Source organism: Protopterus annectens, chromosome 8.part0 (genome assembly GCF_019279795.1).
Source record: "Protopterus annectens isolate FY-2018-M chromosome 8.part0, PAN1.0, whole genome shotgun sequence".
Lineage (NCBI taxonomy): Eukaryota > Metazoa > Chordata > Ceratodontiformes > Protopteridae > Protopterus > Protopterus annectens.
In genome coordinates, this window is record NC_056741.1 from 1916845311 (window position 1) to 1916862558 (window position 17248).

General features: G+C 39.7%; 1 protein-coding gene across 1 annotated transcript in view; it reads right to left on the reverse strand.

The window, feature by feature from the left end:
- The window catches only part of OGFOD1 (2-oxoglutarate and iron dependent oxygenase domain containing 1), a 690104-nt gene that overhangs the window by 358628 nt on the left and 314228 nt on the right, over positions 1 to 17248 (reverse strand). The window contains 1 exon segment of the mRNA XM_044081419.1: positions 14358 to 14437. Within this exon segment, the coding sequence (XP_043937354.1) occupies positions 14358 to 14437 (80 nt within the window).

Below are 17248 nucleotides of genomic sequence, written 5' to 3' on the forward strand. Positions count from 1 at the left end.
GTTTAGGAAACGGGTTCAAATTGTTTTATCATGGTGTGGATGGCAGGAGAAATGGGGTAGGGGTTATACTAAAGGAACAATATGCCAAGAGTGTTTTAGACGTGAAGAGAGTGTCTGACCGAGTGATGTTTATGAAGCTCGAAATTGATGGTGTAATGATGAATGTTGTTAGTGCATATGCTCCTCAAGTTGGGTGTGCGATGGAAGAGAAAGAGAAATTTTGGAGTGAGTTGGATGAAGTTGTGGTGAGTGTACCCAAGGGTGAGAGACTAGTGATTGGAGCGGACTTTAATGGGCATGTTGGTGAAGTGAACAGAGGGATGAGGAAGTGATGGGTAGGTATGGTGTTAAGGAGAGGAATGCAGAAGGTCAGATGATTGTGGATTTTGCGAAAAGGATGGACATGGCTGTGGTGAATACGTATTTTAAGAAGAGGGTGGAGCATAGGGTGACGTACAAGAGTGGAGGAAGATGCTCACAAGTTGATTATATACTATGTAGGAGGGCCAGTCTTAAGGAGATTGGAGACTGTAAAGTGGTGGCAGGTGAAAGTGTAGTTAAGCAGCATAGATTAGTGGTATGTAGAATGACGTTGGTGATCAAGAAGAGGAGGAGGAATGTGAAAGCTGTGCCAAGGATTAAATGGTGGAAGTTAAAAAAGGGTGATTGTGAAGTGGAGTTTAGAGAAGAGTTAAGACAGGTACTGGGAGGCAGTGTAGAGTTACCGAATAGCTGGGTAACTACAGCAGAACTAGTAAGGGTGACTGCTAGAAAGGTGCTTGGTGTGACATCTGGACAGAGGAAGGAGGACAAGGAGACCTGGTGGTGGAATGAGGAAGTACAGGAGAGTATACAGAGGAAGAGGCTGGCGAAGAAGAAGTGGGATTGTCAAAGAGATGAAGAAAGTAGACATGAGTATAAGGAGATGAGGCGCATGGCAAAGAGAGAGGTGGCAAAAGCTAAGGATAGGGCATATGGAGAGTTGTACGAGATTGGACACTAAAGAGGGAGAAAAGGACCTGTACCGATTAGCTAGACAGAGGGACAGAGCTGGGAAAGATGTGCAGCATGTAAGGGTGATAAAGGATAGTGAGGGAAAGGTACTCACAAGAGAGGAGAGTGTGTTGAGTAGATGGAAAGAGTATTTTGAGAGGCTGATGAATGAAGAGAATGAGAGAGAGAGAAGGTTGGATGATGTGGGGATAGTGAATCAGGAAGTGAAACAGATTAGCAAGGAGGAAGTAAGGGCAGCTATGAAGAGGATGAAGAATGGAAAGGCTGTTGGCCCAGATGACATACCAATGGAAGCATGGAGGTGCTTAGGAGAAATGGCAGTGGAATTTCTAACTAGATTGTTTAATGAAATTTTGGAAAGTCAGAGGATGCCTGAGGAGTGGAGAAAAAGTGTTTTGGTACCTATCTTTAAGAATAAGGGTGATGTGCAGAGCTGCAGTAACTACAGAGGGATAAAACTGATTAGTCACAGCTTGAAGTTATGGGAAAGAGTAGTGGAAGCAAGGTTAAGAAGGGAGGTGATGATTAGTGATCAGCAGTATGGTTTCATGCCAGGAAAGAGCACTACAGATGCAATGTTTGCTCTGAGAGTGTTGATGGAGAAATACAGAGAAGGTCAGAAGGAGTTGCATTGCGTCTTTGTAGACTTGGAGAAAGCATATGACAGGGTGCCTAGAGAAGAGTTGTGGTATTGTATGAGGAAGTCGGGAGTGGCAGAGAAGTACGTAAGAGTGGTACAGGATATGTACGAGGGTAGTGTGACAGTGGTGAGGACTGCAGTGGGAGTGACAGATCCGTTTAAGGTGGAGGTGGGATTACATCAAGGATCAGCTCTGAGTCCTTTCTTATTTGCAGTGGTGATGGACAGGTTGACAGATGAGATCAGACAGGAGGCCCGTGGACTATGATGTTTGCAGATGACATTGTAATCTGTAGTGAGAGTAGGAATCAGGTTGAGGAGACTCTGGAGAGGTGGAGATATGCTCTAGAGAGCAGAGGAATGAGGGTCAGCAGGGCTAAGACAGAATATATGTGTGTAAATGAGAGGGAGGGTAGAGGAATGGTGAGGATGCAGGGAGTAGAGTTGGTAAAGGTGGACGAGTTTAAGTACTTGGGATCAACAGTTCAGAGTAATGGTGAATGTGGAAGAGAGGTGAAGAAGAGAGTACAGGCAGGGTGGAATGGGTGGAGAAGAGTGTCAGGAGTGATTTGTGACAGACGGGTATCCGTAAGAGTGAAAGGGAAGGTCTACAAGAGTGTAGTGAGACCAGCTATGTTATATGGGTTGGAGACAGTGGCATTGACAAAAGGCAGGAGTCAGAGCTGGATGTGGCAGAGTTAAAGATGTTAAGATTTGCAATCGGTGTGACTAGGATGGATAGGATTAGGAATCGGTATATTAGAGGGTCAGCTCATGTTGGACAGTTTGGAGACAAAGCAAGAGAGACGAGATTGCGTTGGTTTGGACATGTGCTGAGGAGGGATGATGGGTATATTGGGAAAAAGATGCTAAGGATGGAGCTGCCAGGTAAGAGGAATAGAGGAAGGCCTAAGATAAGGTTTATGGACGTGGTGAGAGAGGACATGCAGGCGGTTGGTGTGACAGAGCAAGATGCAGAGGATAGGAAGAAATGGAAAGAGATGATCCGCTGTGGCGACCCCTAACGGGAAAAGCCGAAAGAGAAGAAGAACAGGTGTAACTGTTGAAATGAATATATTGTAACAGAGGATACTGGAAGAGAAGAGGTTAATCTCAAGTCCAGCTAACCTTGAAATAAAATAGTCTGAAATTAAATTACCTGGTTTAGGCCATAAAGATTTTATATTGCAGTTCTGATTACAGCCAGAGACAGAATGTCTGTGAAAACCAGGACTAAGAATCATACTGCATTGTCCTTAGGGGGTGAACTAATTGCTACCCTGGAAGGGTGGAAGTATTTGAAATGGTTTTACAGCTTCCAGATGCTACAACACATCTTACCAATACTCTATGCATGCGTATTATGACACATATGTGCTAGGCTCTGGTTCAGTTTCTAGTAAAGGGGGTAGTGTGGGAACCAGAATTCAGAAGACAAGATGAATGTGACCTTATTCTGTAATCTAGCACTGAAATGATGTTTTAATACTACATGAGACAGAAGTCTCAGGGCAGTCTGTTTTTGAAACTTGACAAAGGAGGAACACTCACCCACTTCATCTTGCCTTGAATTAGTAAGAACCAGGGAATGGTAATTCTTTAGATCAGTTGGGATAATATAGTAAGATTAGCTAAGTACTGTTCTGTATCTGTGTGAATCTATCTGCATTATTTTTATTATTTCCTATGACAAACTCTGGTATTTACTGTAAATAGTACTGTAAATAGATTTAGTATTTCCATGGGTTTTTTTATATTATTATGATTAAATATATTTAAACTTTTCACTGTGACTGGTCTTTTAGAGAACATTTTAACCTCCGAGAGTACTCATGTTTATCTGGTGACACTGTGGCCACTTCCTGAAAGCCTTGCTGCACTGATCAAACACTACCATTTGTATTAGTATTGATTTTACTAAGTAAATTTGAGAACCCTTGTAAGAGCCTTAGAGTAGCTGGCTTTGGGGTGTTCTGGTGGCAGTATCTACCTTATAGACTGGGCAGAGGGGCACAGCTATTAAATCTGTGCCAGCCTTTCCCAGGTGCATGCATGTGTCTGTGTGTTTGAAAATCAAATCACAGAGTACGTCTCACAGCTCCTTGGGACAGGGACATAGAGCACTGGTTTCACACAGGGTGGTGGAGGACTTGGCTTGGAACACTCAGCTGAGGACTCAACTCTACAGCTGCATCAGTGGGGAGTCTTATTTGGGGCATGGATAGAGAGGGAAACCCGGCCCTAAAACTGTGTGCTTCTTGTCTGCTTTTAAGGGAAATTGTGTTTGGTGCAGACAGCTGCACCTGGAAATACTGCGTTTATCTATTTTTGTTCCAAGTGAGCGTTCCTCACTGGTGTCAGTGGTAAGGATTGAGGGCTCTTGATTACTGGCCCAGAGCAGGGACGTCACAGCTTACACAAGAAACCTGTTACCAGATGAAGCCAAAAGCATTAATCAATACATTCACCCATGCAAATGCAAGAGAAAACATCTTAACTTTACATATATTAAAATGAGTGCACTTTTACACCCCATCTCAACAACCCATGATTACAGCATATTGACTTGAACATACTTTTGCCCAGTTTTTCTTCTCTTTTTACATTGTAATGCCTACCTTTCTTAAAAAGACAAAAGAAAAGTACTTGTTTACTTTAGTATCTTTATGACATACAGCAATCACTGAAAATGCTTTACTATATAACATGCAATTTATATAACAAAATGTTTTATATAAATTCCGTTAAGAACAAACTTTTTTTGCTTACAGTTACTCTATTTTCCCCTTGTAGTGTCCTTCCAAACACTAATGACATTAAGTGGGTTATATGATTCTCAGTCCCCCCACACGTTTCACAAAGTCAACAAAAGCCCACTCTTTCTCAGCCTCTTTCTTGTAAATCCAAACCTCACAAATGTGATTGATGTGTTACAGTCTCACATTTATTAACTAGTTTCTGGTCTTCTTCCTCTTCATCTCCCAAACCAGGACTCTGCTTCAAGTCCAAGGTACTCCAGGATTCCTCTAGTCAACCCCAATGATTTTTTCTGTCTCGCAAGCATTTTCATTTGGAACACCGGAAAAAGTTTTACTGGCAAAGGTTCTCTATCAACTTTATTAGCAAAAAGAATTTGAGACGCAGGGTCTTCTGTTTGATGGCTCCCTTTTTGTTGGACAAATGTTTATATTTCCTCCTTAGCATGTTCTGCATCAAAAATTGGCTTTGATCCCCCAGGAAAAAATGCTCTTGAAGAGAACTAGCTATACAGAACTTTGAATCTCACACCTGCCTCTGGACATTCCCAGATTGCTAAGATAATTTTGCTTCTCTTCTGAAAATTTACCTTTCTCAGAGTGCAGAGTGATTACTCATTGTCCTTGCACTTTACTGTCTCCAATTTTTAATACTTTGCCCTTCTGCCCCAGTTTTGTCAGGATCCATTTTTTCTGCTTGTATGACTGCATCTTTACTAATACATGTATTGGCTACTTTCTCGTGGCCAGACTTGCAGCATAAACACAATGTGCCTTTCATTTAACAAATCCTGATGTGGAATAGCACTCCAGTTGCTTATTTGTGTTTTCATACAATTAATATAGTCTGTTCTTCCCAGTTTCTCTGGTAAAGCAGAAAATCTCAGGTCTTCCCTACGTGCTCTCTCCTCTAACGCTACCATTTTTTGAAATAGCTTTTCTAGAGCAGTCTCATACTCAACCAACCTTTTTTTCATTTCAACCTTTGATTTTTGCAGTTTTATTAGTTCATCTGAATAGCTGTTTAAAGCTTCTTCAATTTTTTCCAAACTTTTGTTTTTTTGAGTTGATATATTCCTTCAGTGTTTCATTTAACTCATCTCTGAGCACATTTGATTTATTTCTTCCTCTAAATTACTGGAAGCCATCTCTTGTATCAAAGCTAGAGCTTGAACTTCTTTTTGCTGAACAGCTACAAGATTCTTCCTAGTTGGAGTTTTCTCTTCACCTTTTCTAGCTGATTTTCTTTCAGACTCTTCAGGTTTCATCTTTGTTGGCATCCATTCAGTGTACTTAATAACCATTTTAGTAAATATGTTAGAATTACTAGCCATTATCTCTCCGTTTATTTTTTCACACTGGGAGAGCTGAAGTTAAGCTGTTGTTCAGTGCGTAGCCATCTTGGAAGTTTGGAAATACCAGAAACCCTTGATCTTTTATGAAGTGGAGTCTAGATCATTAACCTAAGATTCTTAGGGCACAAGTGTCCTTCAGTGATATTCACCCACCCTTTTACAGTCACAGGCAACTTCCTATGTTTTGGCTGGGTAATGGAGGTTGGTCCGGGGAGGATGCAGAATGGGATGGGGGAAAAGTAGAGTTGAATCACAGTTGCTCCCTTGGGGAGTCTCACCCCTGAGGGCCCTAAGGCTTCCCATTTTGATCAACTCGCATTTTCATTTGAAATGGTACTTCTTCCCCTTCAGCTACTTCCCCTTTACTTACTTCAAGTAGAAAAGTTAACTTTAAGTACAGAAGTTTCTACTGTACTTGGCAAAGTGGCAAAACATGTTTCACTCAGTGCATTGTCTTCCCCCTTTCCTCCATCTTCTTAAGCACCTTCTCAGCAAAGAGGACCAAAAAGCCACTAATTTTCTAAAAAATAATTAAGTAGCTGTGTTTCTACATGATCTAGTAGGGACAGGGTTATCAGCCAGGCATGTTTCCTAATAAATTATGTTGCTGATGCCCTGTGTAATGCATGCACTGTATTATAGCTTAATTTGATAGCTTGCTAACCTGGGAGATGAGATCGCACAAGTCAAGTACTGCATTTCTCAGAACTTTACATCTCTGTCTCCTTAATCTTGCTTTTTTATTTACATTCTGATTACAGGGATAAAGCACTGAGAACAGCATGACCAGTTGCAAGCTCAGCTTGGGTTACATTCAAAATAAAATAAACAAAAATGTAACAAATACAGCCAACAGTGGACTACAAAATATAACACAAAACTGGTAAAAAAAAAAAAAGATGATACTATGTAGAAAATGCATCACGTTGAGGTGCGTATTTTACAAGTGGAAAAGTGGAATCAGACGAGTGGGGAAAAAAAAACAAAGCAACAAGCGGGATTAGTCTTGGAAATTGTAGGGAGTAACAGGTGTTTAGGACAAAGAAAGAAATAAGTAAAGGTAAAAACAGAGTCTAATGAGACAAAGGTTCTGAAAAAGGTAAATGCTGTAAGACAACATTGAGCAAGGAGAAAGAGAAAATATGCAAAAATTTACAGGTAGTAAACACAGTGGTAACCAACACAGTAGTGGTGTAACCAGGGTGTTGGGCAAGGGAATTAACTTAATATGGAATTATGTTTACCGAGTGATATTTTATGTTTAAGTAATATGGCATGCACTCTGACATCTGCATTTGTATTGCTCAAACAGATACTGTTAAGAGTCAGGGCCTGAACTTGGTGAAGTCAGTATGTTCAGTGAGATAGTGAGGAAGGGACTGCAACAATTGTAGAGCAAGTACAAGAAAACTAGAGACAGAACTATGCAATTCAGTATAAAATAAAATATATGAAATGTATCCAATGGATGTTTTAACTGACAAGATGGACAATTTATTTGAAAACATCTCCTCTTATAAGAGGCTTTCCAATGTTAAAACCAGGAATCTTCAGCGAGATAAAATGGATTTTGAAAGGTGTGACGTCTTTTCTTGGTCTACAGATAGTCTGTCACAGAATACAGCGTTTCTAAACCAAACAGGAAGTGGGAGGCATTCAGAGCGTACATGTTACGCTGAGCCTCCAAGAGCAGATACACAGAAGCAACCTGAGCTATCTAAAACTTCTTTATCTCGATTGAGTCTCAATGGAGTTGGAATCAATAGTGTGGATGCTGCTAGTATCAGCTCTACAGTCATCCCTAAGAGCAGCACTCCAGTAAAACCAAAAATATTAAGTGGAGCTCATGATTTTTCACCTTTACCCGTATCAGCAGCTCAGGTAACAATGCCGACAGATTCAGAAGGTGGATCTAATTATTTTTTACTGAAGGAACCACTAAGGATATGAGGGAGATTGAGGAATCTGTTTCAGAATCCCAGGATAAGACGGATTTAGAGCGAGGAAGACACAGCAAGGACCGTGAAAAGAACCAAACAGGTTTAGTATATAACATTTCATCTATCACTTAACTGACACACAGATTGCATTCTCAACAGAGGCTGCACTTTTGTACCAGCACAGTCAGCAGTTTTAACTGATGTCCTATAAGATCTACACGTTTGGCAGGACTAACTTTGAAAACAATGTTTAAGGATGCTGTTTGTAATGACAATGTTTTTAAGAAACCTAGCGTATTTGTGCCCCCACCCAACTCTACTATTGATATGTTTACAGAGGTCTGTGAGAGGCAACTTGGACAAAACTTTTTAGATAAATAAAATTATTGTTTTTTTAACTTGACTATTGATGAGAGGCAGGCTTTATCTGAGTTGAAATGTTTAAGTAGTGTTGAAATAAGACCAGCAGATAAAGGTGGAGCCATAGTTGTGTTGGACAAATGTTTGTATATATCATTGGTGATGGAGTTATTAACAGACACATACACCTATGTTCCTATACCTTTGTATACTTTGATAGGTGTTATTCAGAAAGTTGAGTTTTTAATATTTGATCTTTTGATTACTGGTTTAACAACAGAGCCATTGTTTGAGTATTTTAAAGTCAGCAATCCCATCACCCCAATGTTATATGCTCTCCCTAAGATACACAAAGATCTTTATAGACCACCTATGAGACCTACTGTGTCCAGCAGGGGTTGGCTTACAGAACCATTGTCTATTTTTACAGAGAAAAATCTACGCACTGTCTTGAATGAGTGTAAAACTGTTTTAAAGGGTATGAAAGATTTTCTCGCTCAGCTATCTAGCCAACTTGGCAATATGAATGGTACTTGTTTCTTCGTTACATTATTCATAGCTTCACTTTTTACCGTGATACCCAATGAATGGGGAATAGAGTGTGTTAGATCTCTATTACACACACACAATGTATCTAATGACAAGAGTAGATTGATATGCAGTTTGTTGGAAATCATTTGGGAGAATAACGTGTTCATTTCCAATGAAGTACATTACTCTCAAAAGACTGGCATGGCTATGGGCACAGCCTGTGCAAATAGCTACGCCAACCTTGCTTTGGTGGGATGGGAGACACAACACATACTTACAAATGACAGATATAGCTCTTCAGTTGGTTGGTATGTACAGTTTGACGACATTTTTTGCTTTGTAAAGTTACGGAGCATTTACTGTTGGAATTTATTCAGTACATTAATGGTATGAATGATTTTCTAAAGTTTACTCACAAATATTCAGCTACCAAGATATACTTTTTAGATGTGCAGATCAACAGAGATATACTAGACACTGTTACAACTAGTGTTTACAAGAAAAGTGTTAGAAAAAATAGTATTCTGCACAATAGTATACATCCGAACCATACCAAATTGAATGTCCTTAAAGGGCAAGTTTATCGCATTATGCATCTTCACAATAAAGAAGCTGATCTGAATATTGCCTTAGCTTCATTGAAAGAAGAGTTCTTAAGTAGGGGTTACAAGAATGACATCATAGACACACAAATTTCTGAAGCTTGGAAGGAGAGGATGGGCAGGTGTAGACCATTCTTTGACACTGACTCAAGGATAGAGTTTAGTCAGATTTCTGATCAGATGGATGATGGTGGGTCCACAAATAATACTGTTAGCACTAAACTGAGAATGCCTTTGACATTTGCTAGCAACATTAACATGTTATGTGATGTCATTAAGACAAATTGGGATATTTTATTAACAGTACCTGAGTTACGAGGTGTTATCAACAAACCAGATTTTACATTTAGAAATAATAGATCTTTAAAGAAACAATTATGTTATAGACCCCTGAAATCTAGTACCCATGTGCAGTCAGAGAGAGTGGGTACATTTGCATGTAGAAGGTGTACAGCCTGTGCGTATGTCTACTCAGGAGGTAATTTTACACACTCACAGCTTGGTTTTGTTATTAAATACTGATTTCTATGCTGACTGCCATACCAAGAATTTAGTGTATCTTAGTTTTTGTACGACATGCCATGCACATTACATTGGCAAAACGAACAGACCCTTTAAAGATAGGATTTTAGAGCATCTTCGTGACATCAGGAACTCTTAAAGAGTCTAATGCCTTAGCTATGCATGTAATGAAGGAAGGCTGTGAACATAGGTTTAAGTTTTTACTGTTAGAAATTTTACATGTCAATGTTAGAGGGGGAGATCTTAATAACAGAACTGAATCTGTGGAGCAGAAGTTGATTCTAAAACTACAACTGGATAGGTATCCTGGTTTAAACAGCAGAGTTTCGCTTAAACCATTTTTAAGAGCTAGACCCTTGAAGCATTAGTATGTTTTAACTAATTTGATTCAGATGCTTTATAGTTCAATACTTTTTATTAGGATTTTTTGGTCTCTTAATTAAATATGTAAGCATGCTTTTTTATAAATAATTGTCATATTTATTCTCGTCTATCAGTCCATGCATATCAGTAACCACAAGTTTTATATATTTTTTATATATTGTTTATTTGTATTTATTAATGCTAATTATTGCATCATTTTAAGCTTGATTTGTATTAGATGCAACCGATTTAAATGTTGAGTAACTGCTGACATGCTTTATTATGGTCTGATGAAGCAGAGCTTTGGTCCGTGAAAGCGCTTACCCTTTATATCTTCTGTATTCATTAAATATTTTGAGCTAAGCCGCGCTTGGAACCGTTGCTGTTTTTTTGATACTTCCTACTCTACCTTGACTTCTGAGATTGTAGGTTGTTTTATTAGCGATACATTACATTGCAAGTGGAGAACAGGCATTTTGGTGGAGTAATCTGAAGACTTAGGAGCCCAGAGGTAGGGTGGATCTGACTGTTTGTATTCATGTTGGTCTTTCTGAAGCTTTTCTCCCCAGGTCTCTGCTAAAAAGGGGCACTGCTCACATGGACTATCCCAGTAAACAAATATAAATAAATAAATAAATTATACTAGGAGCTAGTTTGCCTTGCATAAAGTAAGGCAATGGTATTCAAGACACGAACTGTCGATGAAGCAGCATATTTCTTTCACTAGATAAGGCAGTCAGTAGTGCTGATGTAAGGAATTGAGATTATCAGAGTGGTTGAGACAGCAGAATCATCTGGTACTTTAACATACGAGTTTGGCAATTTATAAGAACTAAAGCCAGGGTGGCAGAAGAGTAAACTTTTTCCCCCCAAACTGGTCAAATACTTTTTTCCTTATCACTAGGAAAAAGAATCTTGATTGTATCCCCAGAAGACTCCTTACTGACAGACCTGAAACATGATCTTTGTACAAGTAACTGCAGGAATCCACAACCTGTAAAACTGGATGGTCTTCCTGGGAAAAGGAGGCTGAAAGTCTAGCTCCAAAGATGCACTGGTAAATGCATCCCCTGGTATTTGAATTACTGGAAGAATAGCTAAGATAATTGGCTCTGGCAAACTCACTCAAGTTCTCTGTCTATTTTGAGCATCAGGGTAATCCCTAAACTCTCACTTGAAAAAAATCTTTCATTCTATTTAGGAAATCTCCACATGAGAAATACTCTGGAGGTAAGGCACAAAATAAGGTGCCCTCAGTGTCTTAACTCTCAGCTAAGTGGGAAGACATCAGAGAGACATAGGCCAGCTCATCCTCCTCCAAGACAGAAGAGCCCACTTCCTCAAGTAGGAGATGCTTGCTTTCATTCTTCTCATTGTGTGGACCCAACATTGATGAGTGCTCTAATGATGATTATAGGTTCTTGAGGAAAAGTATAAATTCATGAGCCAGCCTCATAAAGGTCTTGTGAGGGAACCTAGGAAGAAGTAGGAGGGCTTGCCCATTTCAAACTAAGGCAGGACAGTGCGTGCCTGAAGCTTGGACAGCTTGTCCCTGATCTTTCGAATGGTGGCCACCTTAAAGGTTTCCACCTGCAGACATGAGCTGATAACTATTTTAACAGTGCAGATGTATTGGTATACAGTATGTTTGTTTGTGACATACGAACAATAACACTGGTTATAAAAAGAAACAAGGTACAATTCCATAAAGGACTACAACACAGGGAATATCGACTGTTAAAACAACTCTGCATTATGGTTACTAGAAGAACATTTGTAATCTCCCATATTAAAAGATACCCACAGTGGAGAAATCTAAAGCTGAATGACAGAGGCTCTAGGGAACTAACCAGCTGCTGACCACAAGCAAGTTCACAGTGACTCTTCATTTGTTCAAATCACGGTTCAGCTCTGACTCGATTGTGACAAGGGTGGGAGGTGAAGGTGAGTGCAGGCAAGGGTCCGGATAACGTAGGAAGACCATCCAGTGAGTAGCGGTAAAAGGCTAGAGTCACACAGGTTCAATCTTTGCCAGGTGGACCGTCTGCAGAGCAGGTGGTCCCATAGGAGGGGGGGTTGCCAGGGGAATATCCAGCCCGCCACCTTCCACTGGCAAAATTTAAGGTGGCCCAAAGAAACCAATGAGCTTAAAGTGCTGTGGGTTGACCTGAAGATCGAAGGGCCAGTTACTGACAGCGCTGCCTAGTTTGTGATAATGTAGGTGATATATATTTAATATGCATAAAGATGGACTCCCTGACATTTCTAACTTGCACACGCACCCTGAAATAATTGGCAAACGCACAATTGCAGCCATTTAACTGACCTTATTTGTATGTGCCCCTTTAATACAAATTGATATGTTAAAAATGGGTGAATCTGTAAAGCATCAAGTATGACGGATTGCTGCTGAACTAATCTGATGATACTGATTAGCTTGAGTAATGCGAATATGGCACAGGTGCAACAATGACAGGTATTTGCAATAGGATGTGCAAAAAAATAACTTTGGTGTTAAAAATGTATGTAGATTCTAGGGTGAGCTATACCCATTCATGAACAGAAGTATGCCATCACAGAGCTATCATACCCTAAAATGGACAACCCACAGAAGAAAGATTCCAGATGTCGTCAAACAGGTACCAACAACATTCAGCAATACAATCTGGGGACAGAAACTGGATATGGTTTATGAAAAGAAAAGAAAAAAAAATTACGTCAGACAGTGTGGGCCAATATATCCTTATCCGATGAGAGCTTCTCGTATTCTACATCCTTTGACTAACATGGTGATGTTTATAACACTGCTCCTTACCACTGTGCTTGAAATAATACATTCAACAATCTGATTTGATACTTTAAAGGCTTAAATTTCTGTCTCCATAGGACACTCATTTAAAGCTCTGACAGGAAGAGAGAGAGAATTACATCCATTGAGAGACAAAACTAAAAGGAAGCAGAACAAACTGACATTATATATTTAATTTCACAATCTTCAGATACAGCAGTAAAATAATGTTCGACCTAGAAAAAGCCAACACAAGTAGCTAATAATTCCAAAAATCCATTGAAAGAATGGGTGGAACAGCCACTTATCATACTGGTCTGATACATTATTCTCTCAAACGAAGCAAACTGGGCGCCATAATAGACTCTCTAGCCGACACAAGCATCCTCCAAAAGGGCCTCATAAAAACAAACAACTGGTGCCAGAGCCATGGCCTCAAGCTAAACGCCAAAAAGTGTATAGTCATCCCCTTCGGCAAAAACAAAGTGCCCACAAATTACCACATAGGTGGTAATCCATTAAGTACAGAAGAAGTAATTAGGGACCTGGGGACCCAAGTTGATAGCAGTCTCTCATTTGACAACCACGTGGCCAAAGTGGTTAGAAAAACATTTTATATAACCCACCTAATCATGAAGGGATTCACATCTAGATCAGAGGAGGTCATCGTGCCTCTTTACTCATCCCTCATCAGGCCCATAATTGAGTACAATGCCCCTTTTGGGATGTACCTTACCAGACACCTGCAGCAACTGGAAAGTCACCAAAAGTACCTCACCAAGAGGATCAAAGGGCTCAAACAGATACCATATGCTGCCCGGTTAAAGAAACTCCAGCTCTACTCAGTGGCATACCGCCTGTTCAGGGGCGATCGGTGCCTGACGTATAAAGCCATGTCCAACCCGGAATTAATGGACATGCTGCACCTCAGAAAATCCAAATCCCATCGAGCTACGCGCTCGAGAGACTTGAACCTCAGCACTGAAATAAATAGGACATGCTGGAGGGACAGATTCATAACCAAGAGGCTCCCTTCACTCTGGAATAAAATCACAGTCCAGGTTAGGCAGAATCCCTCATTGATTCTCTTCAAGAGGAATCTTGATGAGTGGATGGGAGATCGTAGGTTTAACCCGGGTATCACTTCTGTGTCACTGTTAAACAGAGGCACAGTATACTAACCTCGAAAAAGGGCATAGCAAAATTAATTTAAAATGGGTGGCGAAAGCCAAACACATTCTGGCTAGGCTTATAAATGCCCTAGGGCAGATAGCCTAGTATGAACCTATGAAAACACAGGTGAAGAGACAACTAAGAACTGTATTCCAAGCACTACTACACAGGATGGGCAGGCTGACATTACCACAGATGCCTGAATATGAGGCTTTAACAATGATGTCCTTAAAGGACACCATCATGCTATTATTGTATACATCTGTACATTGCTGGTATTCTAGTATTCTAGCAAAATGAGAAATCTGCTAACCTTTTATTAGGAGGTCCCTTAGTTATCCACCGGATGTCTGTCTCAGACAATGCCTTGCAAACCTTTTGAAATTTGTCCACCTGGAAACCAAAACAAAATTAAAAACTAATTTGGAAGAATATATGCATTTTGCTATTGCTAGTCATTACAATTACAAAACTGATTTTTTTACCCCCCCCCTTTTTTTTTGTAATGCCCAACACTCACAGGTCTCTGGTACGATGGAGCTCACCCAAATGGCCATAATGACCATTTAAACATACCAAGTAAAAAAAAAAAAAGGTCATAGTATGAGGTAAAGATTTAAATATACCATAACACAATCCCTGACCCCACCCCAGGCTGATGTACTTAACTGATAAGGTACTGAAAATTTAAGCTTCTACATCAGCGTTTTAAGTCATTAAACAACTTGAAGAAGACCATCAGGGCAGCATCATTATTATAGTTACTTAACAGAGTGAACACCTCCTGCCCCCCATGGAAAAGTCATGCCAGCCATCAGTTGTCTGCTTTTTTCTTCCCATCTTACATACAAACCTTAGGTCATCCGCCAATGAAAATAACACATTCATTCTGAAAGGTAAGCAAAGATGCTCATCTCTCATTTTTATATCCATGCTATGTTTTGCATATGTAACTATTCACAAAAGGGATATTACTTTGTTTTTAATTTGTGTAATAGGCAAAATGAAATGGTGCTTCTCAGACATAACCTTGGTCACAAGGATAAATACAGTACATAAAGAATGAGAATGCTGTACTGAAGCAATCTCCCCCTCCCCACCCAAGAATAGAGTACTACAGAAGGTACTGACAAGGCAAAACTAATACATCTTGTATTAACATTACAGAGTTTCATACTACAGAAGGTACTGACAAGACAAAACTAATACATCTTGTATTAACATTACAGAGTTTCATACTACAAAAGGTACTGACAAGACAAAACTAATACATCTTGTATTAACATTACAGAGTTTCAAAGAATACCGGATATATCTTAGAAAAAATTTCCATTTAAGTGAATGGGAGTGCAGCAATGCCCACAGTTTGGTGCCCACTGGAGGTAACAGTATGGAAAAACTACCCAATGACCACAAGTAGTGCTCTGCAATTTACTAAAAAAATAGATGTTTCACAGCACATGCAGTACATCTTTGGAGAAAATTCAATATGGTAGTGCAGCATTGTATTCTGGGTATTGTGAACGTTCCAGATTCACAAAACCTTTCCCACATAAAAAATGGGGATCTCCAGTCTGAATATTTATCATCTGTAAATAAGCTCTTGTCTTGCACTGTTCCTTAAACATTTGCATTTTTATGTTAATGGTCCTCTTTCCTATATCAGAGTGAATGGGGATTTAAAAATAACATACAGTGCATCACAAATGGCAGATATGGTATATGAATTTACAATCTGCTACAATAAAGACAGGCCCTTAATAGTAACTGCCCATTCTCCTGAAATTGCAAACACTGCAGACAAAATAGGGCAGAGTCTATATTTGCATGATGCACAACAGGAAAAGCCATGATTCTAACTTAAAAGAATAAAAAGCAAAGAAGTATATGTTCCAAAAAATGTGACAAACAAATTTCCAAATTAATTTTTCAACTGCGTTAACAGACACAAGTGCATCGCAAAACTAACTAAGTATGAGAGAAAACAGAACATAACTGAGATGTTCTGGTGCTCTACCACATCATTTACAAACCTGACAAAAAAGTTAGAATTAAAATAAAGTCAGGTCTACCCCTCAGCCATTAGCAGCAGAGCTATACCTAGATGAATTTTCACTGCTGACAAAGCCTGGATTTGGTCTTGTAGTACACCCCACTACTTAAAAAAAGTCTTTATACCTTTGCTAGGCAAAGAGCTATTACATAACTTTGCTACACCTGACATACACCGACAAGGTTGCAATCAGCACAGTGCAAGAAATGCTGATAAGTCCCTGACTTACAAGTATACAGGAACTGTAAAGCACACTGCTTGCGGACTTGAAATGATTTGAAACTCCTAACATGCTGCTGTTCGGGCACTCTTACAGCAAGCCAAAAACGGACTGTGATGTAAGCAGTTATAATTGCAATATGCACCTTTTCTAAAGTGCCATTCATGTCCCCTAACAGCATGCACCCAGGATTGTGCCAAGCTGCTCATGCTGCTCACCCCATTTTAATTTAAAAATCTCAAGATATTCAGTGGGTCAGTTTGTTCACCTTGTCAGTGTATAAATCAAGACACAACCTGGGACAGCTGCAAAGAGAACCAAAATGCATCAAAACACTCTTTGTAGTCAGTTTTCTGTTAGCAAATGATCTACTAGCAAATTTAGCCTTTTGGCAGTAAAGTGTCTGAAACGTCCAAATTACTTTTCCCCCCAGACACTTACAAATACACAAAGTGGAAGTCAAAGTCGTGCAGTGATGAAGCACAACTTGCTCTGCTCAGAGTACGTTACACTTCTCCAATTTAATGGAATTTGCAGTCAAGCAAAAAATGCATAGCAATGGATCACATTACATACATCTGCATGACTAGGAGTCACTCATCTAAGCAGCTTGGACAGCTGCTCAGCTGGAGAGATCTACTAAACAATACACAAACATACAATCAATCATTCAGACAGGTATATGCACACAATGCAGACAGACAGACATGTACGTAATTAATGCCGACACGCTCTACATTCAAGATCTCCAAATCCATACCAGCCGCATACCCATATAGGCAGTGAGCAACAAATATACATGCAACATTCTTACAATAAGCATTCAAACATATACAGTTACACCAACCATTCACCCACTGTCTCAGTACTGCCCCCCAAACACACACACACAGACGCACAATGCTTTACTAACCTGGTTCAGGAACTGGAA